Below are 13,166 nucleotides of genomic sequence, written 5' to 3'. Positions count from 1 at the left end.
GGAGGGCTTCATGTGCCCAACTCAATAATGGGAGGTAGCTATAAAGGAGAAGCTTCAGATCCCAGCTTTGTGGGCACGAAACACGTGCAATCCCCCATACTAACGTGGTATCTAAAACTCTGTTTTCAACAGGTTGAAGGATCCAAAAATCAGGCCTTTACCATTATAGTTCCCCCTCCCCACCTTAACCTATAGTCCCCCCAACCACGGCAAACATACCATAATAGGGGGCTATATTTTGCGGGGGGATAACCCCAAGAATGATGGGAAAGACCCAAAAATCTAAAAAATATACTCACCCTTTCACGAACATCTGGCGTACTCTTCTCACTGAGCGCTTCGCCCAAGATTGCAAGATCCATTTTATGGATGAAGAGGAAGGTTTATATCGAATTACATAGCTCTGAAAATACACCTCACAAAATAGATCAATTAAAATAAATCATAAAAATACATATTTTTATGTGAAAATTGGATTTTTTCCGTTTGTTCTCCCCAAGTACGTTTTGCCCCTCCCCCCCCCCCCCCCCAGTTACAGAGCACATGCCATTACTTAGTAAATCATGATGTAAAAATATGGCACGTGCGTCTGGGGGGGTGCAAATAAAATAATAAAATGCGCCCACTCGGCTGGTGCAGCAGAAACGGAAAAGATCCTGAAAATTTTCAACCCTCTCGCAAAAAGTTGCCCTGAAAGCAGTAGCGAAGCCTACAAGTACCATGAATATATTAAAAAGAACACATATGAACAAAGAATAACTGAGGCTGAGAAAGCAACAGTTTGTCCGCTTGTCATCGCAAGCACTGGTGGAGCTGTCCCATCAGCTTCAAAAGCGCTGAAACAACTGGCATCAAAGCTCTCTGCGCTAAAAGAGGACAGCTACGCTTAGGCGGCGCGTAATTGTTGATGCTTCAATGGGAGCTGTGGTTGAAGAAAGGAGGCCGTTAGTTTGACTCATCTTCTCTCGTCATTAGTTATCTGTTTTTTAATGCTGTCTGTCTTTTGTTTTACTTTCTCAGCTGATGTTTCTATATCATTCTATTGATAGATTTAAACAATACGAAATGCTTTATGAAGACGTATTGCTGGGAAGGCCGCGGACCAGTCAATATTCACCCAGTGTTGTGGAGGGGCATTTCCTAATTTACCTTTTCACTAACGTCGGGCGAATTGCTCTCTAACGACCGGCTTGCTTTGTCAGTAGCTAGCCGCGGTTTAGTTGGGCTAGCTGTAAATTAAGTGAAGGCGCGAGGTGAGCGCAACGTGGGGGGGAGGTCTACTGGGGGCTGATGGCAAAAGCGGGGAGTGAGGTGGCCTTAAGGATGCTAGGGCGACGGTGTGTGTGTGTGGGAAGTGGTTGCAGCGGGGGGTCAAGCAATGGGGGTAGGGTTGTTTCCTCAAAACAGTTTTGGTTACTCGCATTCTTAGAGTAGAGTAAGGTTCAATGCGCTAACAGATCTTTGTACACTCCGAGCGCTAACGTTTATCACATTTTTGAGGACGAAAAGTCCTCAAATGAATTAGACAGAAAAATCGGTCAAGCAAAAAATTTCATAAAAGACCACAAGATTAATAACATAACCGACTAAAGTCGGGTGAATTGCTCTCAAATGAACGCCGAGCGAATGGCTTCGTCAGCAGCTATTCAATAAAGTGAGGCTAGCTTAAGCTTTATTGAAGGGGCGTGAGGTCAGCGCTGCTGAAGGGGGGGCAACGGTGGCAGGGCGGTTTTGATTGCACGGGGCCCTTACGGCCTCAACGATGTGAAGGGGTGGGGATTGGGGTTGAAGTGAGAGCGGGATGATGGGTGGGAGGGAGGGGGTCAACCTCTAAGAACCCCCATTCACACTATAAGTATAAGTCTCCAAAACAGTTTCTGTGAATCGCACATTTGGAGACTAGTGAGCTGAAAGGCGCTAAGAGCACGCTAATTTAGTCAGACTCTAAGAGCACCTAAATTAGGAGCAATTTTAGAAAAAATAATTTTGTCGGTTGTTCCTATTTTTATACGTTTTCTAAAGATTAAACCAGTCGAAACTCACGTCACAGAAAACAGTGTCAATTCTTCACAACCAAGAATTTTTATTTTTATAGTGATTTATTAACTATTTTTTTATCACCCTGTTGCTAGTTTTGAAACTTCTGTGTTGATCCGGCAGTGAATTGCATTTTTATGGCGTGCAAAAAAATTATTTTTAAAAAAAAGTTAATCAGTTTTCATGAAAAAATATTTTTGAGTACATTCTTTGTAAGAAAATTTTGCATTTTGTAAAATCAGTGTCGTATTGAATGCATTCTTTTCTCGGCGGATATACTTTCTGAGGTACAAAAGTGAGGATTCGTCAACTCTCTGTTCACTTTTTTCTTATATGCAGCTATGACTTGCAATTAGAACGTGAGAAAATTTTTTTAAGATTCCAGTTCAATTGCTTTTCTAGAGAAATTATCATAGCTTTTTAATCAAGAGTCCAAGAATTCGGAAGCGACAAAGTTGAAGAAATCAAAACTTGTCAGTTTGATGTTTGGGGTAGAGGTCCAATTGAGACTATAGCTTTTTTCTACTGTGCCGTTTTTCTCAACGTCTTTTTAACATGACTAAAAAAAACTGAGACTTCTATCAATTGTTAGTCCTCAATATTTACCTCAGTTAGAACTTTTTTTACTCTGTTTTCTGCTAATATTGTGCCCTGGGACTTGTTTCTTATATCTTTTTATATCTTGAAACAAACGAACTCTGTTTTGAAAGAATTGAAATTCAATTGATGTTCACTGAAAAAATTTTCTTGTATCTTTGTGTTCGAGAGATTTATTTGTTACCTTAGCACTTACTGCGAGCATAGACTAGGCAATCAGCAGCATGCTGTAACAGCGTTAGATCAGTTTTAATAGCTGTACAAAGATTGTTCACTTAATTTCAGATCATTTTGAGTAAACAGCAGACGTGGAGGCTCTATAACGATAATTGTTGCCGCAAGTTTGCTACATCAGGCCTTGAAGAAGTGGAAAAAATCAAAATACTTATAAGCCAGCAAATCATTACTGGATACAATTTACATCTCGGAGCGAACGATAAGTTGAAGATTTTGCAACATCGCCTGAAAGGTCATTCTCCTGAGAAAATTATTTTGTGGCACTACTTAGTCAACAGCTCACCAGAGCTCCACCGAGTGACCCCAGAATTCCCCCTTAACCCATATCTATTCGTCGAAGAAATTCGACAACTTAAACAGGTCTGTGGATTGGTTTATTGCGTGAGAAAGGGAACCCAGGACCTCTATTCCAAACCTAATCCGACAGGTCTTCGAGTTCTTCACCTGGTCAAAGATATCATATCGCTGATATAGCGAAAGCTCAAAGCCCTCATCGCCCGATAAAGCCTTCTCCACCTCTTTCTTCTTAGAGATAAGGTCTCTAAAGTCTGTTTGAAAGCATAGCAGCGATTTGATTAAAATCACCGAGAAGAAGCATTAAAGCATCCCGGCACAATAACAAACAAAAGTGTCCATTTGTTCTTGATTTTGTAAATTTCTAGTGATTAAGTTTTCTCAGTTCCGATCAAAATCAACACCAGTCCTGACTAACTTGTTTTAGTTTTTGAAGGACCAGGTAAATTAAAAAACTATGTTTACAAATGTTTTCGCTATATCTAGCATCATCAGGTATAATGTATCTCAGAGCCAATTCATTTTTAAGTTAAAAAGATTTCAATAAAATTATGAAACAAAACATTAAATTAAGGGCTTCCTGGAACATTGTTTTAGTGTTCCTTGTTGTTACTTGTGTTACTTGAGATACTTGATTACGTGAAGTCCTAAAGATGAAAATTTTTGGGCACCAATCTAAATACAGTTTTTGATCTTTCTATCGTCAATTTTGCAGTTAATTGCCCGTGGGAGGTCCCGGAGATTAAGTTTCCTTAGCCGCAATCATTACCAAATCTTTTGAAATGGAGAAAAATTGTAAGACTTGCAGAAAGTTGATACTTGTACACGGAAAGACCTCCACTTTGTCTCATGCAATTGTCATAGGCACCTGAACCTGGAATGCATTGCCTAGTCGCCCACTAATGTCGATGTAGTTAGGAATGAGTGCTATGCTTTTAAGCAACAACTGCGTGACGACCAAAGGAGGAGACAAAGTAGTTCGGTGTCAAACAATTGCAAAATTTGCCAGAAAGATTCAGAAACTAGATATTGGGAAAGCCTCAAATGCTTGGAAAAACAAGTTACTGATCTTCTTGATGAAAACGTGTGCCAAAGTCGAACAAACATAAGTTGCATTAGTCGCTGTAACAAACGACGATCCCTTAGAAATAACATCAAAATATCATGACAGCAGTAAATGCATGCGCATCCAGGGGATAGCAGAAGATCCCTAAAAATCGGAACCTGCAAATCATGTTCACACAGATACTGAATATGATTGATAACAGTTGAAAAAATGTTGAGTTCAGAAAACTTTAAAAAAGAACGTAAGAAACCCTGAACACTCCTGATGACGTTTCCGAACAAACTTTATGCGCGAATTGTCGTTGCAAAAACTGCAAACAGAAAGATCGAAGATGAAAGTGTTAATTCTACCGGTTTTATCAAGGGAAGATGCGGTAAAGGAAAAAATAACTTAAAAAGAGAAGACAGTTAATTGAAGAGGGCGTTCCTCGCGAGATCCCAAAGATTCAGAATCTCGATTTACTCCACGATGGAAATAAAGTAATGCAGTTAATTTTGCCGAATATAGTAGTGCCTTTACAATTGAGACCTGGAGAACTGAGAACATTGACTCAAGTGATCTATTTTGAAAAACTTCAACATCTGATGAAGTAACAGGAAAAATATGCATAGAGGCAGCCTCATAGCTGTGAAAAACATCTAGTTTCAGAAGTTTCTAATTTGTTCCCTGACTCCCAAGTTTGTCAAACTGAATTCATTATTTGTGCCTTTTATAATCCTCCATGAGGCAGTGCACATCCATATAAAATCTAAATTTCCATCAGCTCTCATGAAGCAAGAGCAGATTAGGATGACAGAAAAGGGTTTATTTCTAAATCCCCTTGTAAACCAATTTGTCGTAGCAATCCTTGTGAAGAACTTTGTCAGTACGACCCAAGGGCTGATGTTTTTATGGTTAGGAGAACGAAGCATCGACAACGCCGCCCTCCGTGAATCTCAGGTACTACTTCAAATCTCTCGAAATAAACTAAAAAAAGCTTTGAACACAATCCGACCATTTACTGAAGTAAAGAAATGATGAGGTTAGAGAAAGTTGAAACTTCTGAACATGATAGAATCGCATATCAGGAAAATCTGCTGATGACCAGAATCAATGATGCTATCTTCGAACACATGAAGTGTTTGAGCAGGTCCCCGAGCTTGCCAACATTGTTGATAATTGGAGAAAAGCGGCGTACAAAAATGCATGAACAAGTGAATATGCTAATCAGCTTCTCCAATCAGTGTTTTTACCTAGAAAAAAGTTCAGTACACATAACGTGAAAGTAGAATGCTAACAAATTTGTCTGTTTCTCAATTTGTCTGTCTTCTTTTGATCTCTTTGGATGTATCAAACTCTCGTAGTTCAAATTGATACCGGTCATCATTCTACAAACGGAGGGCAGAAAACCTTTCAATCTCGATAAAACCACTTTTGTTTCTAAACCCAAAAATTAATTGGGAGATTAAAATATCAACAAAAATATTACTTCTAATAAAAATCAAGCAATCTCAAAAAATTACGCAAAATTATCATGAAAAAATTATATTGAATTAGTTCCAACTTTCAGCTTTAACGAATTTATGTGACAAATGGGTTAAATTGATTTTGTTAATTCGATACCATCCTTTGATAACTATCAACTATAAAATCATGTATACATGATCATGTTGTAAAAATCTCACGTTGCAACAAAATGACTTTGTAAAAAAGCAATCAGTCATAACCAAAATATTGATGTTCCTTGAAAAAATTCGCATGTCACATGACAGCGATCCTCACTCTAAAATTGTTGCCTTCCATGCAGACTTTTCAAAAGCAGTTGACAAAGTACTGAATATCGAATTTTGGAGTTAATTGGCATTTTATTTGGAGTTAATTGGCATCAATTATTTTGGAAACAAAAAATAGTGTGTGAGAGTAAGCAACGCAAGCTTTGATGTATTACGAGTGACTAGTTGAGTACCTGAGGAACGCCTAATGGTTCAGTTGCTCCCTTGTTTTTTCACTACCGATCTCTAGAGATCAAAATTGTAGTTTTAAGCTGCTTACGTGTCAGCAGAACCAATGGGAAAGTGTAAAAGAGTTTGTCACTTATGAGGCAAAAAATTTCACTTGGAAAGTTTATGTGAAGGACGGCTCAGCAAAGCCAACCAAGTATTATACTTATTAAATCAGTGGCTGTCAAGGTGACAATTTTCTAAAAGCTTGGCATAAACAATTTTCTTATCTTGCCAGTATTTTTATCTGGTTTCCAATCCGTATAAACGAAACGCTCTGAGCTCAACGTATAGCAGTGAATCCAACAGCGAAGTGGAAAAGTGGGAACAAGTCAAATAAATACATCAATCAATTTCGTAAAAGAAACCAATTTGTCAAATTAAAATTACTTCCAATACTTAAAACAAACGTTTTCGAACTTTACGTTCATCGTCAGGTTAAAACTGTTTTACAAATTGTTAAAAGATAAAATGAATATGTATTTACATTTGTCTGAGATGACAATTAAAACAATTCTAGGAAACATTCTAAAAAATTCAATCGAAAATTTTTCCTTATATACAATATTTAGCCTATTTACAACACATATTTACATCTGTTATCAATTTACTTAAAAACATTCCTATTCCGGATTTTTCGATTTTGTCCATGTTCTTGTATTTTTAGGGTTATTCCGAATTTGCCCTAACCATAAGTATCCCTCTTGTGGAGGTTTTGCAAATTTCGTTTTGTCATGCACAAAATGTTTTTTGCCCTATGCATTCACATTTAGTCAAAATTATGATTTGAACTAATATTTTAGCGTGAGTTCCCTCCCCCTATATTCGTCGCGTGTGTTTAGTGCCGGCTTCAGCTTGCTGATATATATAGCTTCGATGATCATTAGTTTTTCTACTGACCGACAGGCGTCCAGAATTCTCCATTCAATCAATTTCGATTACTGGATGTTTTGACTCTACCGATGTTCATAAAAATGAGCAATGAGAGAGAGAGAGTTTAGGCTTCTGTGGGTCTTTCCACATGGGTTTGCACCCTTCATATAACGACTGAGCTGAGCTTCTGCACCGGGTTACAATGTCCACAGCTGCAGTTGAAAGCCCAGGAACATAAGTTGACTTCCGAATAACTTTTGAAGAAGTAGTTCCAGTATATTTTTGTTAAATATTTCTTATCAATTTGATCGAGATCGACGTTCCCTACTTTTCGTATTATATTTAGTAAATAACTGGTTCTTTTCCAGAAGTTTTCTTCAGCCTTCCTTGTTCTTGTTTTATTAATTGTTATTAGCTCGTTTTGACGTGTGCTTAACAACCCTTCATTATTGTTTGTTTTAATGGGTATTTTTATATTGTAAGATCCTTTAAGCATTGAGATGAGCATTAATAGATCATGCAATTCAAAGTTATATGACAAAGGCAGCAACTTCAGTGTGGTCAGTCTTTGCTTGTAACTAATTTCCCAGTTACTGATTATCCACGACGTTGCTTTTCTTTGAATGCGCTCGATGTCTTTGCTTTCGGTCTTATTCGCGAACCATGCTTGTGAGGCATAACTTATGACTGGTATATAGCCGATATATGCATTGAGTTTTGTTGTTTGCGACGCAAGGTTTGATATGTTTCGTTTTAGGAAATAAAACGCTTTCCAGGCTTTGCTACAACGTTTCTTTATATTCGCTTTCCACGATAACTTAGTAGCCATAATTATACCTAGATCTTTTTGCTCGCTTTTATTTGAGAGAGTTTTAGAGTTAAGTATAAAGGAGTGCCATTTTTTTTCGTTTACTTTAATCGGCAGGATGTGACATTTGTTTTCATTGAGTTGCATTTTGTTGTTATGGCACCATTTTTCGATTTTTTCCAGGTCAATTTTTTCCATACAATTTTGTATATTTGCTGGATTTGTTGATACAAGCTTGAAATCATCTGCGTATCCAAACGCAGAGCATATTGATGTTTGTTGTGGAAGATCGTTTATATATATTATGAAAAGTAGGGGACCTAGGAGAGATCCTTGGGGGACACCACTGGTTACTGGTACAGTTTCAGATTCCGAGTCATTTACTTTCACGTATTGTTTTCTATTTGATAGGTAACTGGCTACAATCTTTAAGAAATTTCCCCCTACACCCAGGTTCTCCACTTTGTTAATCAGAAGATCGTGAGGAACTGTATCGAACGCTTTTTTGAAGTCAAGGTAAAGTACAAAAATTTCGTTGTCTTTTTCGTCGAATTCATTATACAACAGGTCTAGGAAGAGCAACATCTGGGTTACTACTGATCTATGCCTTCTAAATCCATGTTGTGATTCTTCTAGCTTTGTCTTGACAATTTCATATAGTTCGTCGAAAATTAGTTTTTCTAATACTTTTGAGACGCTACATAAGAGACTAATAGGGCGGTATTGTTCAATCATTGCCCGATTCTCATCCTTAAATATTGGTACAACTTCACTGATTTTCCAGTAGGATGGAAAAAAGCCTTTGTTCAAGGCAGTTTTGAAAAACAGAAAAAGGGATTTAGACAAGGCTGGGATCTTTTTCGTTTTAAGGTTGATATTATTTTAATAAGGTGGGACGAATCTTTGCTTACCCAAGGAGCTAAGTTTGATCTGTGGGTTGTTGTTTTTGGGACATTTTCGCTAAGAACTTTGTCTAGCCATTTGTACCATTGAATTACTAATTGATCTACGCTGCTGTAGCAGTAGGGATTAGTAAGCTTCTGCTTTGCAATACTTTGCTTGATAAAAGTGAAAACTTGAATCTACCGAATGTCCAAAAGAACAACTGAATTTGTAGTGAGGTATTCAATTTAACAAAAGCTGAACTGCAAAAGCTAGAGACGAAAATTTCTACAGAAACTTTAGATTAGCAATTTGACTCAATAAATATGTTGACATCACAATTTTGTCTGAATTAAAGAGCAAGCTGTTCAACATGATAACGAAAAGCGACAAAACTAAGTTCTCCCGTAATTTAATCCACAAGATGTGACAAGCTGCGCAGAAAAAAGTGGACACTGTTTTTGATAAAAGGAAGAGGGCCGAATATGCCCCACAGCTGTGTGCTTCAAGACTACAACAAAAAAACTCAATTGACAATAGCGGAGTGGTCTTATTAAAATTCCATGGGGTACACTTTCAACTTTTATCCAGATGAAGTCAATCAGTTTTTTTACATCAAACAGTACGATGGAAAGAAAATGCTTTATACGTTTTAGTGCATCGGTGTCAAAGCAGATGACTTTTAGTTTGCTTATTAGAATATCTTGAATTCTGGAATCAAACACTTTGAAGAGATCCAAACATTTGTTTTGGACAATTCTGTTCAAGTTAATATTTTTAAAAACTGATTCCAAGAAATATAAAAGGTCAGCGGTTGTGAATAGGCCTTTTTGGAAACCAAATTTATGTGACCAAAAATGCGCTTTTGATAGTTAATTGGCGTTTTGCATTCTTTGGGTCAATTTATTCGTAAGAAGTTAGACGTTCACTTTTTAATGCAGTCTGGAAAACGTTTTCTTTAAATGCATTCGATATGGATGCAATTAGGAAGTGCTACAAGCACTATTTAACCAACGTTCACAGCCCAGGCAAGATCCGTGCTGGAACCTAATGGCTTGTTGAGGCTGAACTCCTTGACTATATCATGCACTACTTTTTCTGTCAGAAACTGGAAAGCAAACGCTTTGGCGTGTCTGCTAAACTGAGTTTTCTGGGTGTACCGTTTATCTAAATTTGCCTAAGAAACTTACCAGAATTGAAATATGTATAATTATTAAAAAAACTTTGATTTTTTTTTTCAAATTTTTTTGTTAGTATGTCTTATTATTTGTCCCATTATGCCCATGAAACAAAGAGGAGAGAAAAAAAAGCGAAAAAATTTCACTGAAGTCTGTTCAGATTTTCTTATCGTTTTACAATTAAGAATACAATTTTTACGAGAACGAACACAATTTGCAGAAAAAACCTCCAAGAAAAAAGTGAACTGTCAGAAAACTTGTTTCTTACGGTTAACAATTCAATTGACTCAAAAATCAATGTCTAAGTTTGTGGAAAAGCAACCATATTTTGACGGTGGCAAAAAATGAGCAAAGATCAGATTAAAAAAAAATCAAAATGTTTTTTTTGTGGCGAGTATTGCAATTGTGTATGCTTGTGTGTGTTCGTCACTTGTGTGAGAAAAGGAGAAAGAGAGAAAGGGAGAGAGAAAAGAGCTGGACACAAAAGAAGGCAGGGTGAAAAACTCTCGCAGAACAAGAAATTTTACTTCATATTTGCTATAAAATGCTGCGGTAAGGTGTCCAACACAACAACTGTTTCTTCAAATAATGCCGATAACACATCTATGAAATTTTGAAATGATCATTGTCCCATTATGCTCATAAATATCAAAAACTTTACAAAAAACTTCAAAAAAGCAATTTTCTAAGAATGAAAAATCCAGACATAAATCACCAGTGAGTTACATTGCGCAGCAATCAGATGCCGAAATTTTTTTCTCTCTTTGACGTCGGGGTGTAATGCACCTGTCGGTAGATGTGTAATGCGCGTGGTATGTTTGTGCAAAAAGCAGAGACAAAGAGGAAAAGGAGGGAGAGAGAGAGAAAAAGAGAAAGAGAGCAAGAGAGAGAGAGAGAGAGAGAGAGAGAGAGAGAGATTGAGAAAAAAAAGAGAGAGAGAGAGAGAGAGAGAGAGAGAGAGAGAGAGAGAGAACTATTCTGAGATAGTCGACTCATCTATATAATGGACACAAATTAAGTCAGAAAGCGGAAACTGTCAGAAATTATGACAAATTTAGAAAAATTACATACCAGTTGCTACAAAAAGACAAAAAAATTCCAAAAGAGGTGCACATCCAAAAACTGCGTGTATCGAATTGTACTACGCTCATCCTTCTACAATTTAATGAAAAATTTTGGTTATAGTGCCTGAAGAAAACGTTTTTTCAATAGAGGGATGTAAATAGTTTTTTTTCAAAGCAAATAATTTGAGTTTTAATTTTCAATATTCTGATTGGCAAAGCTCGAGCTTTTATTGATCAGCTCTTTGTTGTTGTCTATTGCACTCATATCCAAATGAAGGTGTTTTTAGTGTTAAGCGAACCAGTTTTTAGCCATTCAAGGCTTGAAATGGTCCAGTGATGGTTTGACACCACTTCATCTGTTAGCTGATTTCTTCCATTTGGTATATTCAATGTGAAATGAATTTTTCTCATTTCAGTTGCCGTCTTTTTGTTAAGAATTTTGCACTGGTGTCGCTTTCGTCTGTGCAATTCGTTCCAAATAATTCAGTTGTCGCAGTGTACGTCTTCAACTGTATCTCATAGATCTTTGTCATCCGGCGTCGCTTCATACGATAATTCAGTGTTGGTAGACAGAGTAACTTGAATCTTTCTTGCTGGTTTTTTCTATTGATCTCTCTGACTATTAGGTTTGCTCAATGTTGTACATTCCGTTTTAGTGTAAGAAGTTTCTTCAGTCTTGGACACCAAGTTCGATTGCGTTTTCGACTGTGCAGTAGGACACTATTAGTGTCTCTCTCACCCTAACGGTTGTTCATTATTTTACCTTCTATATTAATGTTAGAAGTTTCTTCAGCAATGGATACCAGACTTCGTTTGCATTTTCGACTGTAAAACAGAACGACTGGTTTAGCTAAAGGAAATCCTGCGTTGCCTTCACTTGGTATATGAGGGTCGAATGTTAGCTTTCGGTCCATTTTTAGACCAAGGTTTTTCTCTGACTCAACTCCAGCTTGTTATTCATCACTGTGCATTTAGTAGACCCGTTTGTTTTGACACTTCTTTGTTGACACATTCAGTTTTACGCACGTATGGGAGTTCAGACATAGTATACTATGGTTGAACCTCATTGAAAAATTAAAATAATCTTCATGAAGTTCAAAAGTGACCCAAAAGTGCCTTTTCAGTCGCAATTGTCCCTTTTTCCATTTCTGTCCTCAATTAAACTCAGTTTTTGAATTCCAGGTTGACAAATTCGATATAGAAGAGAAGATTGTTGACAATTACTTTATGGTTTTTGAGTTTACTTTCCTCATACTACGTTCCCACTGCTCGGTGTATGATTATTTTCTACTTTTGCCTGATTTCTTTCTTTTCACGTTTCTGTTCCGGCTTTTAAAATGATCTCTATTGGTATTTCTCTAGAGGTCTCAACATGTACTTATAAACCGTTGGGATTATTTTTAGGCACTTGCAGCAGAAATGCGTTGTGCCTTGGTCACACTCCATCACTTTATCATTTGGGTTTTTGAAAGCTTTGCGTCATTGGTCACAAGTCGATCCCTCTGGTTCAGGTCCAGAGGTTGAGTTTATTTGCCTCTTATCTGGAGACATTCTCGTTGGTAAACGTTGCACCTAGATCGCACGGTGACAAAAAGGATCAAGGAGTTACAAGCGCAAAAAATTTAAAAAGTTTTTAAACAACTAATACAGTTACAGTCAACCACCTAGGTCGGACCGGAACATAAAAATAACAGAAGCTACCAGATTTAAAGAAATTTAGTTAAAGTAGGTTCCTTTTCATCTGTTTTTGTCTTTGTTTTTTGAGGGCTTTTGCCTGTGTGTTTTGCGTTGCCTCTCTGAGATGGTCTTCTCTAATTCGTTAAACATTTCCTGACCACTTCTCTGTAGATTTTTTTCCTGTCTAGTGCAGTTCAAAGAAAATTCAACTCCTCCTTGTTATAAGTTTTTCCTTTGTGTCGTTAAAAAGTTTGTTTAGAAATCTCATGCTCAAAAGGTTGTTGGGTACATCATAACGCTGGGCAATAGTAACCGCAGATAACCGGTCATAGAGTTCCCAACGGTGTCTCTGAGAGAGTTTAAAAGATGTTTTTGCGGCCTGGAGAGGTGTCTTGGATCGTTCTATGATACGCACAGACTTGCACCAGTCATCCTGCTGGTCTTCTTATATAGTTGATCCCTCGTGGAACAATT

The 13,166-nt window shown here is 37.3% G+C and overlaps 1 protein-coding gene across 2 annotated transcripts in view; it reads right to left on the bottom strand.

Annotated features, from left to right (window-relative positions):
- The window catches only part of LOC142344505 (exportin-T-like), a 183,057-nt gene that overhangs the window by 59,012 nt on the left and 110,879 nt on the right, over positions 1-13,166 (bottom strand). For both annotated transcript variants that reach the window (XM_075396206.1, XM_075396207.1), the window contains exon 2: positions 300-405. In XM_075396206.1, coding sequence (XP_075252321.1) covers positions 300-362 — 63 coding nt within the window. In that variant the 5' untranslated portion in view covers positions 363-405. The remainder of the gene's footprint in view (positions 1-299; positions 406-13,166) is intronic.

This window comes from Convolutriloba macropyga, chromosome 8 (genome assembly GCF_964194025.1).
Source record: "Convolutriloba macropyga chromosome 8, txConMacr16.3, whole genome shotgun sequence".
NCBI classification, from domain to species: domain Eukaryota; kingdom Metazoa; phylum Xenacoelomorpha; order Acoela; family Convolutidae; genus Convolutriloba; species Convolutriloba macropyga.
This window is presented reverse-complemented; position numbering and strand designations above follow the sequence as displayed.